The sequence below is a fragment of the Beta vulgaris genome, chromosome 3 (assembly GCF_026745355.1).
Source record: "Beta vulgaris subsp. vulgaris cultivar EL10 chromosome 3, EL10.2, whole genome shotgun sequence".
NCBI classification, from domain to species: Eukaryota; Viridiplantae; Streptophyta; class Magnoliopsida; order Caryophyllales; family Amaranthaceae; genus Beta; species Beta vulgaris.
Genome location: NC_079204.1, coordinates 5,969,150 through 5,982,141, shown reverse-complemented (window position 1 = coordinate 5,982,141; position 12,992 = coordinate 5,969,150). Strand labels below are relative to the sequence as shown.

The 12,992-nt window shown below is 36.8% G+C and overlaps 1 protein-coding gene across 5 annotated transcripts; it reads left to right on the top strand.

Moving 5' to 3' along the window:
* The first annotated feature begins 1,327 nt into the window (after window positions 1–1,327).
* LOC104888365 (protein REVEILLE 6) lies at window positions 1,328–11,770 on the top strand. Of its 5 annotated transcripts, none has more exons than XR_007272410.2 (9): window positions 1,329–1,707; window positions 3,677–3,734; window positions 3,980–4,103; window positions 5,390–5,539; window positions 5,637–5,759; window positions 6,745–6,854; window positions 10,005–10,064; window positions 10,292–10,497; window positions 11,242–11,770. XR_007272410.2 is itself a non-coding variant. In XM_048640910.2 (8 exons), the coding sequence occupies exons 1-8, from the start codon at window positions 1,457–1,459 to the stop codon at window positions 11,263–11,265; spliced, it is 900 nt and encodes a 299-aa protein (XP_048496867.1). In that variant the 5' UTR covers window positions 1,328–1,456; the 3' UTR covers window positions 11,266–11,770. The 5 variants fall into 5 exon arrangements, 3 of the variants coding, with proteins under 3 accessions (XP_048496867.1, XP_010671614.2, XP_010671616.2); XR_007272409.2 differs by having other exon boundaries at window positions 11,237–11,770; XM_048640910.2 differs by lacking the exon at window positions 10,292–10,497 and having other exon boundaries at window positions 1,328–1,707.
* The last annotated feature ends 1,222 nt before the right edge of the window (window positions 11,771–12,992 follow it).

The window sequence follows — 12,992 nt, the reverse complement described above, 5'->3', positions numbered from 1 at the left end:
CCAACACACCATCACATACGACTCAAACCGACCTGTTTGGTAGCCGTTAATAAATCGTGGTAATAGGAATGAATTTTATGTGTAATTTTGTTAGGAAAGCCCCTTAAAATCTCCATAGGGAGATATTTTTTCTCTATGGGCAAACAATCTCACCCTTAGGCTTGTGTTTTTGTTTTCAAGGAGAAACAATTTTCATTACCACTCATTACCACCTACAAGGTGGTATTGGATGTGAATGAAAATTCAAGGGAGAAAGTGGACACTTTAGGATGAATTAGCATTACCATGCGAATGGACAATGATATTATTCACAAATCTACACACAAATTCATTCCCATTAATACTACTTATAACTACCAAACGGATCGATAAAAAGTTATTAAAATCGCGATTCAAATCTTAAAATCTTATGATTTTACGATTCAAAATATGGTAGACGATTCGATTCACGATTCTAGACGATTCTATACATTTCTGTTGACTAGCGAAAACCTCGCAAATTTAAATCATGCTAACAAAAAAAAAAAGAGATATATATATTGTTAGTTATAGCCAATATAGTGGGTAAACAACTATTTTTTCCAATTTTTAGGTCTTTTAACTTATAATTTTAGCATATTCAAGAAAGATTGAGTGCAATATCTTGATTATACATGTTTGTAGAATCTTACGATTCTACGATTCGATTTTACAATTTGATTCTAAAGGTTGTTTTCGATTCAAACTAGAATATCAATTTTAACAACATTGGGCCAATTGACACATGCATTATCAGTTCTTCAAAGTGATAGTATGTTATGATAAGATAAGATAACATGTTTTCTATTCAAATTAGAATCTCGATTTTATTAATATTGGGCCAATTGACACATGCATCATGTGTTCTTCAAAGTGATAGTATGTTCTGGTAGGATAAGATAACATGTGTAATAAGGAGTAACTAATAACAATCTTTACTAATTAATTTTGAACACAAAAAATAGCCAACATAAGCATATGTAATATATGTTGATAGACAGGCTCCACCTTTAAGAGACTACCTAGGAAGAAAGTAAGATATTTTTTATACCATATGCCTCAAAAATCTACATTAATTTTGGCAAAATTATTCTCCCCACCAAAAAAAAAATCCTAAAATCTGGTTGATCATATATGACATGTCACATCATACTTTTAGCTTAACCAACTAAAAAAAATTAATTTTTCAAATTGTACACGTGGCATATTCTCATTGGTTGATTTAACCCCCCACCAATAATAAACCTTTCAAAATTTAATCAGGTGCTTAACACCCATATAAATATTTTTTTTATACACTATACACTTTCATTTCACCCGCTCAACATTTTTCTTTCATTGAAAAAACGCAACCCTAGAAAACAAAAAAAAAACTTCAACTATCATCTTTTCTTCTTCTTTTTATCTTCTTTCAGATTTTCTCTCTCCTCATTCTTCAATGGTGTCGATGAACCCTAATTCGCCGGAAGGCTTTTACCTAGACTCTAATGGCGCTGCTTTGCCGGGACTTAATCCTTTTTCGGCGCCACCACCGGAGAATTCGCCGACGACGGCGACGAATACGACGTCGTCTTCTCCGACTGATGATTCGTGTAATAGTAAGAAGATTCGAAAGCCGTATACAATTACGAAGTCTCGAGAAAGTTGGACTGAACCTGAGCATGATAAATTTCTCGAAGCTCTACAGCTGTAAGTTGAATACTTTTCCCTTTTTTAGTTAACTTTTTGTGCTAATTTTCCAGAATTGTCATTTTTAGGGTTTTCTGAATTAGTCTTATTACTTCAATTATTGGTATTTTGTAGAATTGAATTCTGATAGGAAGTTTGGAACTGGTTACTTTTGAGTTGAATTATCCGTTAATTTCTCAATACCCTTTTTTAGTTAACTTTTCCTGCTAATTTTCCAGAATTTTTCATTTTTAGGGTTTTCTGAAGTAGTCTTATTACTTCAATTATTGGTATTTTGTAGAATAGAATTCTGATAGGAAGTTTTGGAACTGGTTACTTTTGAGTTGAATTATCCGTTAATTTCTCAATTATTAGAGGATTCTTTTTTGTTTAAAATTTTAGTAAGTTGTTTAATTTTACTGTTGATCAACATAGAAATTGCTTGATTCTTCGCTTAACATTCGTGACATTTTAGGCTGGGTTGTGACTTAAATTGTGTAGTTTTTTAGTTTAGTGTTGCTTGAAATTTCTATGAAGCCGAGATTGTGAATTGGGGATATTAAACTTTTAGTTATTAATCAGAATTTCTTAGAGGGTGTTTAGGATATGCTTTGATTTGGGGGTGATGTTTATTTTTGTAAGAACTGGTCATATTGTGGTATTGTTTGGTCAATTAGCCGTCTTAACTGGGAGAATGTCGAATCTGTGTGGCCTTAGACTCTGAAGATAATCTTATAGGGGTTATAAACTGTTAAATTATGCACCTTTTTTTTTTTTTAACTGGATGGTGGAAATACAGACATGTGATGAGTTAGCCTTACCCTTGTGCTTATATTGGTCATCTTCAATTCAATTGAAAACGAAAAACCATACACATGGAAAATGTTTTTCGTGAAGGAATTACTGGGCCGATTTTTCATTAAAACACTCTTCCCTTTTGAGAATTCCTTGTCACTTTGTGTTAGTTAGGTGTGTTGCCGTATCCACATAAATCATGTCTTGGCTGCCACCTATTTTTCTCGGACTCGGGTACCCATGGCCGACACGGGTACATGTCCAAGTGTCCGGCTTGGCTATTTTTTGGAACTTTTAAATTTTTTTGGCCCAAAAAGAAGTGTCCAAGTGTCCCATCTATGTCCAAGTGTCGAGGATGCGACCCGAGTATTGAGGTGAAATGAAGCGTCTGAGCAACATAGGCTGCCACACAGAGATGATATGGTTTTAACTCCTTTCACTTGGTTTCTCTGTGTTTCCACACTGTGAGCTTATGTGTTGAGCTTGAAGTGTCAAATGATAAATATTTAATGTTTTGAGCTGGAGATGTAAAGAGGGTCTCCCAAGTAGAATGACTAGGAAATGGCATTCTTTTGTGCAGGAAGTCAGGGAAACCATTTGGATGTGTATGTCATTGCCTTTTCCTCCCTGTTGATTAAGTTATGGTCAAAAACATTGCAGAATGGCGAGAAGTAAATTGAAAAGCAAATGCTGATACTAAAGTAGTATGCTAAAGAAAATATACAGAATATTACTAATTATAGGTGTTAAAAAAGCAGTAGATTAAGTATTGGTGAATGCACGTATAAGTGGCCTTTGCTGCTCTGAGCTTGATTGGATCAGTTACATATATTTTAGCAGATAGAGATACTCTTGATTACAGGTAAAATATGCCTGATTGTTGAGTTCAAAACTTCAAACTGTTGAGATCTATGTATAACATCTTAGCAATAGAACATTTCTCCACACATAAATGGGATGAAATTGTTTCCTGGGCTACTAAAAGGATTTGTTAGAGAAATGTTATCTTGTTGGCGTGTTTTGGATTTGAGTTATCTGCCCTGAATAACATAAACTGATACGTTCAAGCAAACTTTTCATTCTCTTTATTTAAGCTAAATCCGTGCTCTCTTTATTTTGATACCTCCATATGCACTCAATATATGTTAATTTGTTAAAGTAGTCAGCACGAATAATTTGCCTTCACTTTCTGCAGCTTTGACCGTGATTGGAAAAAGATTGAAGCTTTTATTGGGTCCAAAACTGTCATACAGGTAATGAACACCTTTTCACGCTCTAGGATAAATCAACATTTAACTTTTGCCACATTTTTCATACGTTATGCCTTGTATTACAAGCACTTTTAGCTTTTTTTTTTTTGTTTTATGGGTTGTGGTTTCTGCTCTCTGGTCAGGAAAGCTTTTAAGTCACTAATGAGAGTTAAGGATTAACACAATTGTTTAGGCGTATAACTATTGAAAATTTCATTCAAGGACAATAATAATAGTCGCTTGTGCAGATACGCAGTCATGCTCAGAAGTATTTTCTGAAGGTCCAAAAAAGTGGTAGCAACGAGCATCTGCCTCCTCCTCGGCCAAAACGAAAAGCTGCGCATCCATATCCACAGAAAGCTCCTAAAATAGGTTGGTGACTGTCTAATGTGTAAAAGTATATGGAGCCCTCAGGTGGGTCTTCCCTCGCGCTCCCTGAAAAGCCCTATTTTTTCTGGGTTCCATGTGGGAATGTGAGGATAATTTCTATGGAAATTTCCTCGAGTACCCCTGAGTTTTGACATAATTCTTAAATTACCCCTCACATTTGGGGAATTCCTCATATACCCCTGAACTTTGTGTTTAGGCTCAAAATACCCTTATCATACACTAAAATTGAAGTGCACTAATTTTCTAAGATACCCTTAAAACTTAAACTTTGAACTTCAAAATTCAATAAGGTTGTGTTTGGGAACATGGATTTCATTTCAATTCTAGAATTTCAATTTTAGAATTGTAAATCCCCACATTCAAATGCATAATTTGAACATGTTTGTAATGGTATTGTTAATGGTGGGAGAGAGAAGAAGGGGGAGAGTGATGAGAGAGGAGATAGAAATAAACTGACACTTATTTTGGATTTGAAATGACATATGTTTTGGTTGGATTTCAAATTCTCCAATTATGCCTTACTTTTTATGAGTCTTGGATTTGGGCCAAATCAGGGAAAAAAAATGCGCTCGCGGTCGCGTTCGCGGGAACGGTCGCGTTGTCGCGGGAACGGCTTGTAACGGCGAAATAGAACGTTTCGCGGCCGACGCAGCGTGAATTTTTTTAAAAAATTCACATTAAATGTATTAACCTTAATTGCAATTTTTTAGTTTAGGAAGCATTATTACAACATAATATAATCAAATTTGATAGAATATCATGTTTCCTCAACTATATAATTAAATCATAATATAAAATTGGCCAATGTTTGAAAAGAACGGATATAACGGGGATAAAATCGTTCTAACGCGGCGAGTTCGCGTTACGGAACGGGCAACGCGGCGAGAAGTACGTGAATTTTATTATGGCGTTCCGTAACGGGATTTCGCGGAACGGCAAATCCAAAATCCGTTACAGAACGGCCGTTCTGTAACGGAACGGGAGAGTTTTAATTCCCTGGGCCAAATACAATTCCAAATTCTTAGATGATCCAAACAAGTGATTTGGCCCAATTTCAGAATTTCAAATGAAATTCCAGAATCCAAACAGGCCATAAGGGTATTTTGAGAATTAAGCCAAACCTCAAGGGTACCTCAAGAAATTTCCCTAATTTCTATAGTGAAACTCTGGTGGTTCTTTCTCATCTTCCTTTACGTTTTCTGTTGCATTTTGTCTCAAAAAGCTTTATGTGAGCCAGTCTTGCCTGATCTATGTAACTGTTCCATCAGTTCCCCAAGCAACTGGATCCGCACAACCATCTTCTCTTTTGCTTGAGCCTGGACTTCAAAGGCCAGAGGCTACATCAGTACCTCTATGTCCTAATAATGCAGCAGTTGTATCTTCTTGGGCTCCTAATACTCAGCCTAGTCTGGCAAAAGGTTCCTTGACTATTTCCTGATGTTGTAATGATCTACATGCTGAAGTTTCTGCACTGCTGCTTAGCATTCTTACTTCATTTGTGTTTTACATGGTCAGGTGATATGAAATCCGTAGGGCCGCCGATTGCTAATAATTGTTCAAGCAGTACCGAGAGCACAGCAATGGCACGCACTGCTGGTGAAATGAATGAAGCAGTAAAACATGCTCCACCCTTAAGAGGTGTCTGTTGATTTCTTTACTTCGTTTTTCTAAACAGGCTAAAGCTCATATTAGATCACTCACTATGTGTGTGTAAACCATCACCTATTATGTGTCTATTTTTTCACATTGCTTGAAACATGGTCATTTAATTCATCACTTTGTTAGCCTTGAAGTAGATATATTTCACTATTCGTGATCCCGTGATATAGTTTCTCTTCCTCTTCTTATGATGAGGTGCAGGGTTGATATGCGCACTGTTTTGATGTGGTTGTACTTACTTGGTGATGCTTTTTGTCTCATTACTTATTGTTACTTGGAAGTCATGTTAGATGTTTAATTTTTTCGCTCTCATACATTCTTCTTTGTTGGGAGTGGAGGATGGGGTTTTTGAATTTCAGAGTTTTGTTTGGAGAGGTAAGATGCAACACCTAGTTGGACTTGATCCTTCACGGGTTTGTCACTCCAGCCTCTAGTGGGCTAGGTCCCACCCCCAGGATAAGGGGGAAGGGTAAAGGAATCTCAATCAACAAAGTGCCTCTAGTGGAGGCGTGACTTCTAACTCCTTAAGATACAAATCTTACCACTAGACCAAGTACCGGCTAGTTGAATGCATGGACATCTATTTGCTTGTTGCTACCTATGGGAAGCATGTGCTTATGATCATATTCTCTCTATAGAATAAGCTATTCCTGTAGCATGCATGTGTTCCGGATAGGTTCTGCCTTATTTATATTTTTTTATAAACGACTTTCTACCTTGATAAGATCCATTTACATTATTAAATCCATTTCTTATGTGTGTTGTATGTAAAGAAGGATGATCCTACAAAAAATGAGTCATTTCCTATTTCTAATGTGGGTAAATTTTGCAAGGGCCTGCTGTGCAGGTCTGTGCTGTTTGATTTAGCTTTATTGTGTAAAATAAAATATATGCTTTTGATGGTGCCTTTGTCTGTCTTTATTCTCTATTCACTTGTTCTAATTACAGCTTAACTCTGATGCAGTTCTGCCTGATTTTGCTCAAGTATACAGCTTTATTGGCAGTGTCTTTGATCCGGAAGTTAAGGGTCATTTACAGAGGCTTAAGAAGATGGATCCAATTGATGTTGAAACGGTATGTATTTGTTTTTTGCATCGGCAATGTCTTTTCTGTTGGTTGTGATTTTTAGAATGATTCGCTTTGTTTTCTACTTGTGTGACGTCATGGCTTCATTGATCTAGTAGAGGGAGGACAATACCTAGATAGCATTTATAGCCAAAGCCCATTCCCCCAAATACAATGATAAGCCTAGGGGTTACTGAACTATAATCCAATGTCAAGGACATGTCCTTACTCCCTCCACAGAGGTCAAATTAGCTAGATCATGCCCTGATTACAGGCTAGGCATTGATCACTTGTCCATCATCGCCAAAGCTTGCTACATTCCAAGGCCTAGGTTTGTGCCTCTTATAAACCAAGATTCGCAATGCAATTTGAGCTTTGATTTATTTGAATTTTGTCCTTTGAGTTCATTCTATTTTTGGGCCTTTCTTTTTGATGTTTGGTTTATCAGAAAAATAAAGTCAATCAAATGTCAAAATCCAAAGTAGGGAATTAGATTTATGTAATTCCAGCTTACCAAATCACTTTGAGAAGCTAACCGTTTATCCATATTCAATGGGGAATGGAAGCCGCTAAACCATCCAGGCTTTCGCCCTCTCAGAAACCGGAAGTAGTGGGAAATGTGGCAGAAACCTGCTGGGAACGGGTTGTGGAGTTCTGAAGTATGACATTGATAAATTGGGGTATCTTGGAAACGTACGTGGAGCCAAACTTTGCGATTCTTGCCTTCTGAAGTGCTCCAAGCAATTGAGATTAAACACCCAATTACTTACCTCTGCCCTAGCCATGAAAACCCCATCCAAATTCCTGTATGTTCTCTGCTTCGTCACTCTCACTCTCACTCGCATCAGGCACTATGCCTTCCTCTGCCACGGCATCATGCTTGACAGATCTTTTGGCGAGGAAATGCAATGCTGTGGGCTGGTAGTAGTTCAACTTGTCCTTTTCTATCCACATGTACCCCCTCTTTATCTCTTTCGGCCCTAGCTGGCTTCATCTTCTTTTTATTATTTTTGTCTCAAAAGCTTGGTTGCGTCTGATTCATCTGGGTATATCATAGGGTTTCATGTTTTAACTCAAACTTAATTAGGATGGGCTCGAAAGTTGTTTTGACCAAGCTCAGCTCAAGCTCGAAAGCTCGTCGAGCCTTAAATATTGAGCTTGGCTCAAGCTCATGAGGCTCAAGTCTACCAACCCATCTTAAACATTTTTATGTGCATACAACCAGGCGCCCAGTAGGGAGACCGTTTAGGATATAGGCTGTCTAAACCCACCAAGTTTTTGCAGAATGCCCCAGGCGCTACTTCTATTTTTCCACTCGCACTATGGTATTTGTCAATGTAGGACTTGAATGATTCTACTCCTGTTGTAGTTGCTGCTTGTATTTTGCCTTGACTTTGTTGATTAGTTTTCAAGAAAAGATTCTCTCCTTTTTTTTATGGTCTATTAATTTACTTCGTGCCATCCTTTTTGTAAGAGCAGAATTCACATATGTGCTCAAATAAAGTATTGCAAAAAATGTTAGCAAATGCAAATTTGTCCAGCTAAGTACATAACTTAAGTATGTAACATAACTACATTGAAATGTATAGGAAAATCTTAAATGTATATTTGTTTAAATTATTTTGGGTATAAAATATTTTTTAATGATGAAAAGGAACCCGAGCCTGTTCACGTCCTGAGTTTGGGTTTGCCCGGCTTGACTTGTTAAGGTCTTGAGCCAAACGCGAGCTTGAGTTGTGCCCCCTGGAGCCGAGCTTTGACCGGGCTGAGCTCATATAGTTTGATAGCCAGCTTGGCTCATTAGAATACCTACTTGCGACTCCGTTTCGGAAGCTTTTGTAGCATTCTTGCTGAAGTAGAAGAAATGATGCAGGAATGCAGGATCCAAAATTATTTGCCTTTCTAATGTCACAAGTCATTTGAGTGACCGTCTTGGGTGGTTTATGGGAAATCTTGGAAAAACCGGGAGGAAATTCTGCTGTGTTTGAAATTCTTAGTCGGGGTTGGCATATTGTTTTGTAAGAAAATGAGAAAATGGGGGAAGTCCTTGTGACTCTATGAATGGCTACTTGATAGGCTATAGATCACGCGTCATCTAAGATTGAACTCTTCTCATACGAGCCACTGTAGAGACTGATGAAAAATCTTTTCACACATATTGATTAGAAACCTCTAATTTCCTTTTTATCACTGCTACAGATGAAAATCACTCCTAAAGTCTGTTTACGGCAACCCTTTTTTTTTATAGTTATAACGCACACTCGTGTAAATGTTTGTTTGGTGGCACAAAATTTGGATGAAATGTTGAGAAAAGATTTTCAAAGTGTCAATTAACAAGTCATGCTTGTAACATTCTTGTTGTAGGCCAATGGAAAAGCTTGGCGGAGTTTAGGGAAGTTGCAGCGGGCTCCCAAGTTCATTAATTGAGTCACTTGGTGCTTATTTGGCCATTTAGGCACTCTTAATGTAGATGACACCAGGATACCAGGTTTTCTTGAGATTATATGTTTATAGGTTATAGCCATCTTTCTTGAATCCCTTTCAAGAGCCAACAAAGCAGATTTCCAAAAATTGGAGTTTAGTTGCTGTTGGATGGCAAGATATCTAAAAGGAGGGCATTGATGATTGACCCGTTTCATGTGAAGTCTTCTTCGCCAGTGGAACTTTTCTACTGTAATTGGGAGAGCTTTGTTAATTTTTAAGCAGCCTCTTAGGTTCCTCGTTATTAGACCATAAAAGGTATATGAGTAGAGAACATTATGCAAAGCCTATCTTGTAGACTATTACTCACTCCCATAAGAATTTTCCAATTGCTGGCAGAATTTCCTTGTGCAAACTCACGAGTAACCTCCTCAACCTCAAGCCTTCCACTTATAAGACTCGTGCTATTTTGTTTAGTTTGACACATTCTTTTTTTTTTTTTGAGGGGAAGTTTGACACATTCTTGTAGTGACTTTATTATCTCCTTTTTTAATATTTTCTTCCCCTTACCCCTGTTTTTTTTTTTTTTTCCAAATTGCATTTATTGTATGAATTGCTAACTTATAAGCATATACATATATATTGCATGTTTAATGTTGTATTACCCTTCCCCTGTCAAGATTTCAAGAATGTGTGATGTGTATCATAGCTTCACGTTATTTGTTTGATCTTGTCCAGGTATTGCTGTTGATGAGGAATCTCTCCATCAATTTGACGAGTCCTGATTTTGAGGACCATGTAAGTGACAAAAGTTACACTGTTATTCACTTTTCTTTCCTCAATCTGAGTTGTTGCTTTCTCCCTCTGGCTTTCGGATTATTGCTCTTTTGTCCAATATATGTTGCAAAATTCCTCTCTTAGATTTTATCATTTGTCTGAATGTGGTATTGTAAACTTTCATTTAATTATAAAGCACATTGGATTTAGTGTATCAATATCTGCTGAATATTATGTTCTTTCCCCAGGAAAACCATTAAGGAAATACAAACTGCCCTCCTGTGTATTGGTGACTGGCCTGCCCAGGGTTGAGGGTGTAAAGACAGTAAAAGACATCATTTATGAAGCATCTGCAAATTGTTGTATCTGGGATGCTAGGTGACATCTTCAGCAATGATGCAACTTGTATGATGCTAATCAAACTCCTAGGAATAGAGTAGGCTCAGATATAGTGGTAAGCATGATAGGACAGAAATCATCCCTCCTATGTAATGCCAAGGCCCAAGTGGTGCAGGAGTATTTCTTGGAGCACCTCCTCCACCCCCCTCCCCCATAAAAAGAAAAGAAAAGACAACCTCTCTGAAAAGACACTTTCTAGGCCTGCAGATCTTCCTCATTCGCACATCTGAAGCACCTGCTACTGAAGTTTTACTATCATCCTTTCGCACATCTGATAATTGTAATTGAAGATTAACTCTAGTGTGATTGCAGCATGAAAGTGACAGGAGGTGTTCCAGTACAACATATCTCTAATGCCATTGCTTCATAATGGCTCTTGCGGCTAATCCTTTTGGCTAAATGAACTTTCACGATTCAGTACTGGACAAAATCCCAGATACCTGTCCTCCACAAGTAAAACTGTGGACCAGGATAACTGATGTAGGATTCATTGGTCAAGCGATCCGTCTATTTTCAAATGAAACTATTGCAGCGATACTTGACAGAGTGTCTTTATCGTATCCTTAATTTTAAGTTGGTGCTTTTTTTTCTGAGAACATCTTTTTGCTGGATTCATCAGAAACATCCAGTATATCAGTTCAGATTGATTAGTGTATGGCTACATGCATATGGACCTTTTATGCACCACAACCAACAGTTATTTAGGGTGGCAGTGTGTGTGATTTATGTATACTTCACATTACTGTTTTTGGTATCACAATTTTGAGTTTTTTTGTTTTCCTTTTTGGTGACAGAGAAGACTGCTCTCATCCTACGACATTGATTCTGACAAGGGCATATCTGGTGGTACAAGGGACATTTTATGTGGTAAGTGATAAGATAAATATACAGCTGATGCAAACGGAGCTGCCGTGGGCCACCACATTTTGTCAACTCGTTCCAATTGGTTATTGGAGACACGATTAGCCTTGGTTTTCTCAGATTTTCTCCAGTATCCTTGTGTGTATATAGGAGATTTTCAAAGCAGAAGTAGCTGAACTGATGCCATACTTGTTGTAAAGCTCTGAGTTCGCCGATGATGATTCTACTGTACAGGAAACTCTGTATATTTACGAGTGTTTTTTGGGGTCTCAACATGTAATCTTGTAATTCCTGTGTAGTAATCTATCTTCTACTCTTAGATTAACTTTAGTATAGTGTGAGGTGGCCTATATTTCAGATGTTAATAAGACATCAGACAACTAATCTCCAGCGTTGTTTATATTGATTTCATCTGAGGATGTAGTATAATATCACTTGAAGTAGCCAGAATTGCAGCTTCCTTCTCATATCTTCCTTTATTAACTCATGTAGGATTATTTAAGTACAGGAAGCTACAGCAGATGAACGCACAGTAGTTGCATTTGATTCGGACAATACAGAACTCTAGTTGGTTGAAATAGAACAAGAGTTCGGCTATTTATGGAACATGTCAGGTTGATTCTGAGTACAAAGAGGGGATAATTCTATAATTTCATTTTGGAGTTGGCCTCACCTATATCTCTTCCCCTCCATACAACATGTTTTGTAAAAGGTTTTTAATTTTGTGATAATGTTTTAAGCCTTCAAGGTTCGATTTCTAACCTTTCCTCCGTAACTTAAATACTTGATACATTACACTTCTTTACGGAAGTGTTATAATAAGTGACAGTAAGGTTGAAATGGCAAAATAAACCTCTTTGTTATAAATATACTCTTATAAAAGCAAGAAGCGATCACAATCTTTTTTAATTACTTTATTTTATTATGGTTTCAACCTTCTCTTTCTAGTTTATTGGTTATGGTTGTTGATGATGGTGTTATGATAGGTGGTTAGATCAGTTTTAATTATTTTAATTAAAATTAAAATTGATTAATTAAATTAGAATTTGACAAGATTATAATTAACTTTCCCTTATTATGTTTCCCTTATTGAGAAACAGAAGAATAATATTCTTAAATCAAGTGAGGGAGAAAACATCATATGTTGTTTATTTAAATATTTTAAATTAATTATGAGAAGTCTTAACAACTACTTATATCATTGATATTTAATTTCAATGCTATTGTAATTTGACCGTTACTATTTCTATCAAAATAGAAATGATTTTGCTGGTACATTTACATTCTAATTTGTCAATTTTGGGTTTCACGAGAAATGAACGAATAGGGTGTTCAGAAGCTTTTCGATACAATGCAAATGGTATCAAGCACCTGTGCAACGTTACAAGTCACGTCGGTACTCCTAGAAATGTTTAGTGAGAAAATGTGACTAGATCCGAAAAAGTACAAAAATGTCGTAAAAACATCCAAAATTGAAGGTTATATAAACTGTATCAGGCTTTCACAGTGTCCGAGCTCAGAACGCCACTAGATGCCTCCTAAAGACATGGGAGGTCATTGAAAAGGAGTCATGTGGCTTGAAACGAATATGTGGATGCATTTACGTTCATTTCGAGTAAATTTTGGGTTTCACGAGAAATGAACAAATGTAGTGTTTAAAGTCTTTTCGAGGCAATACAAATGGTGCCA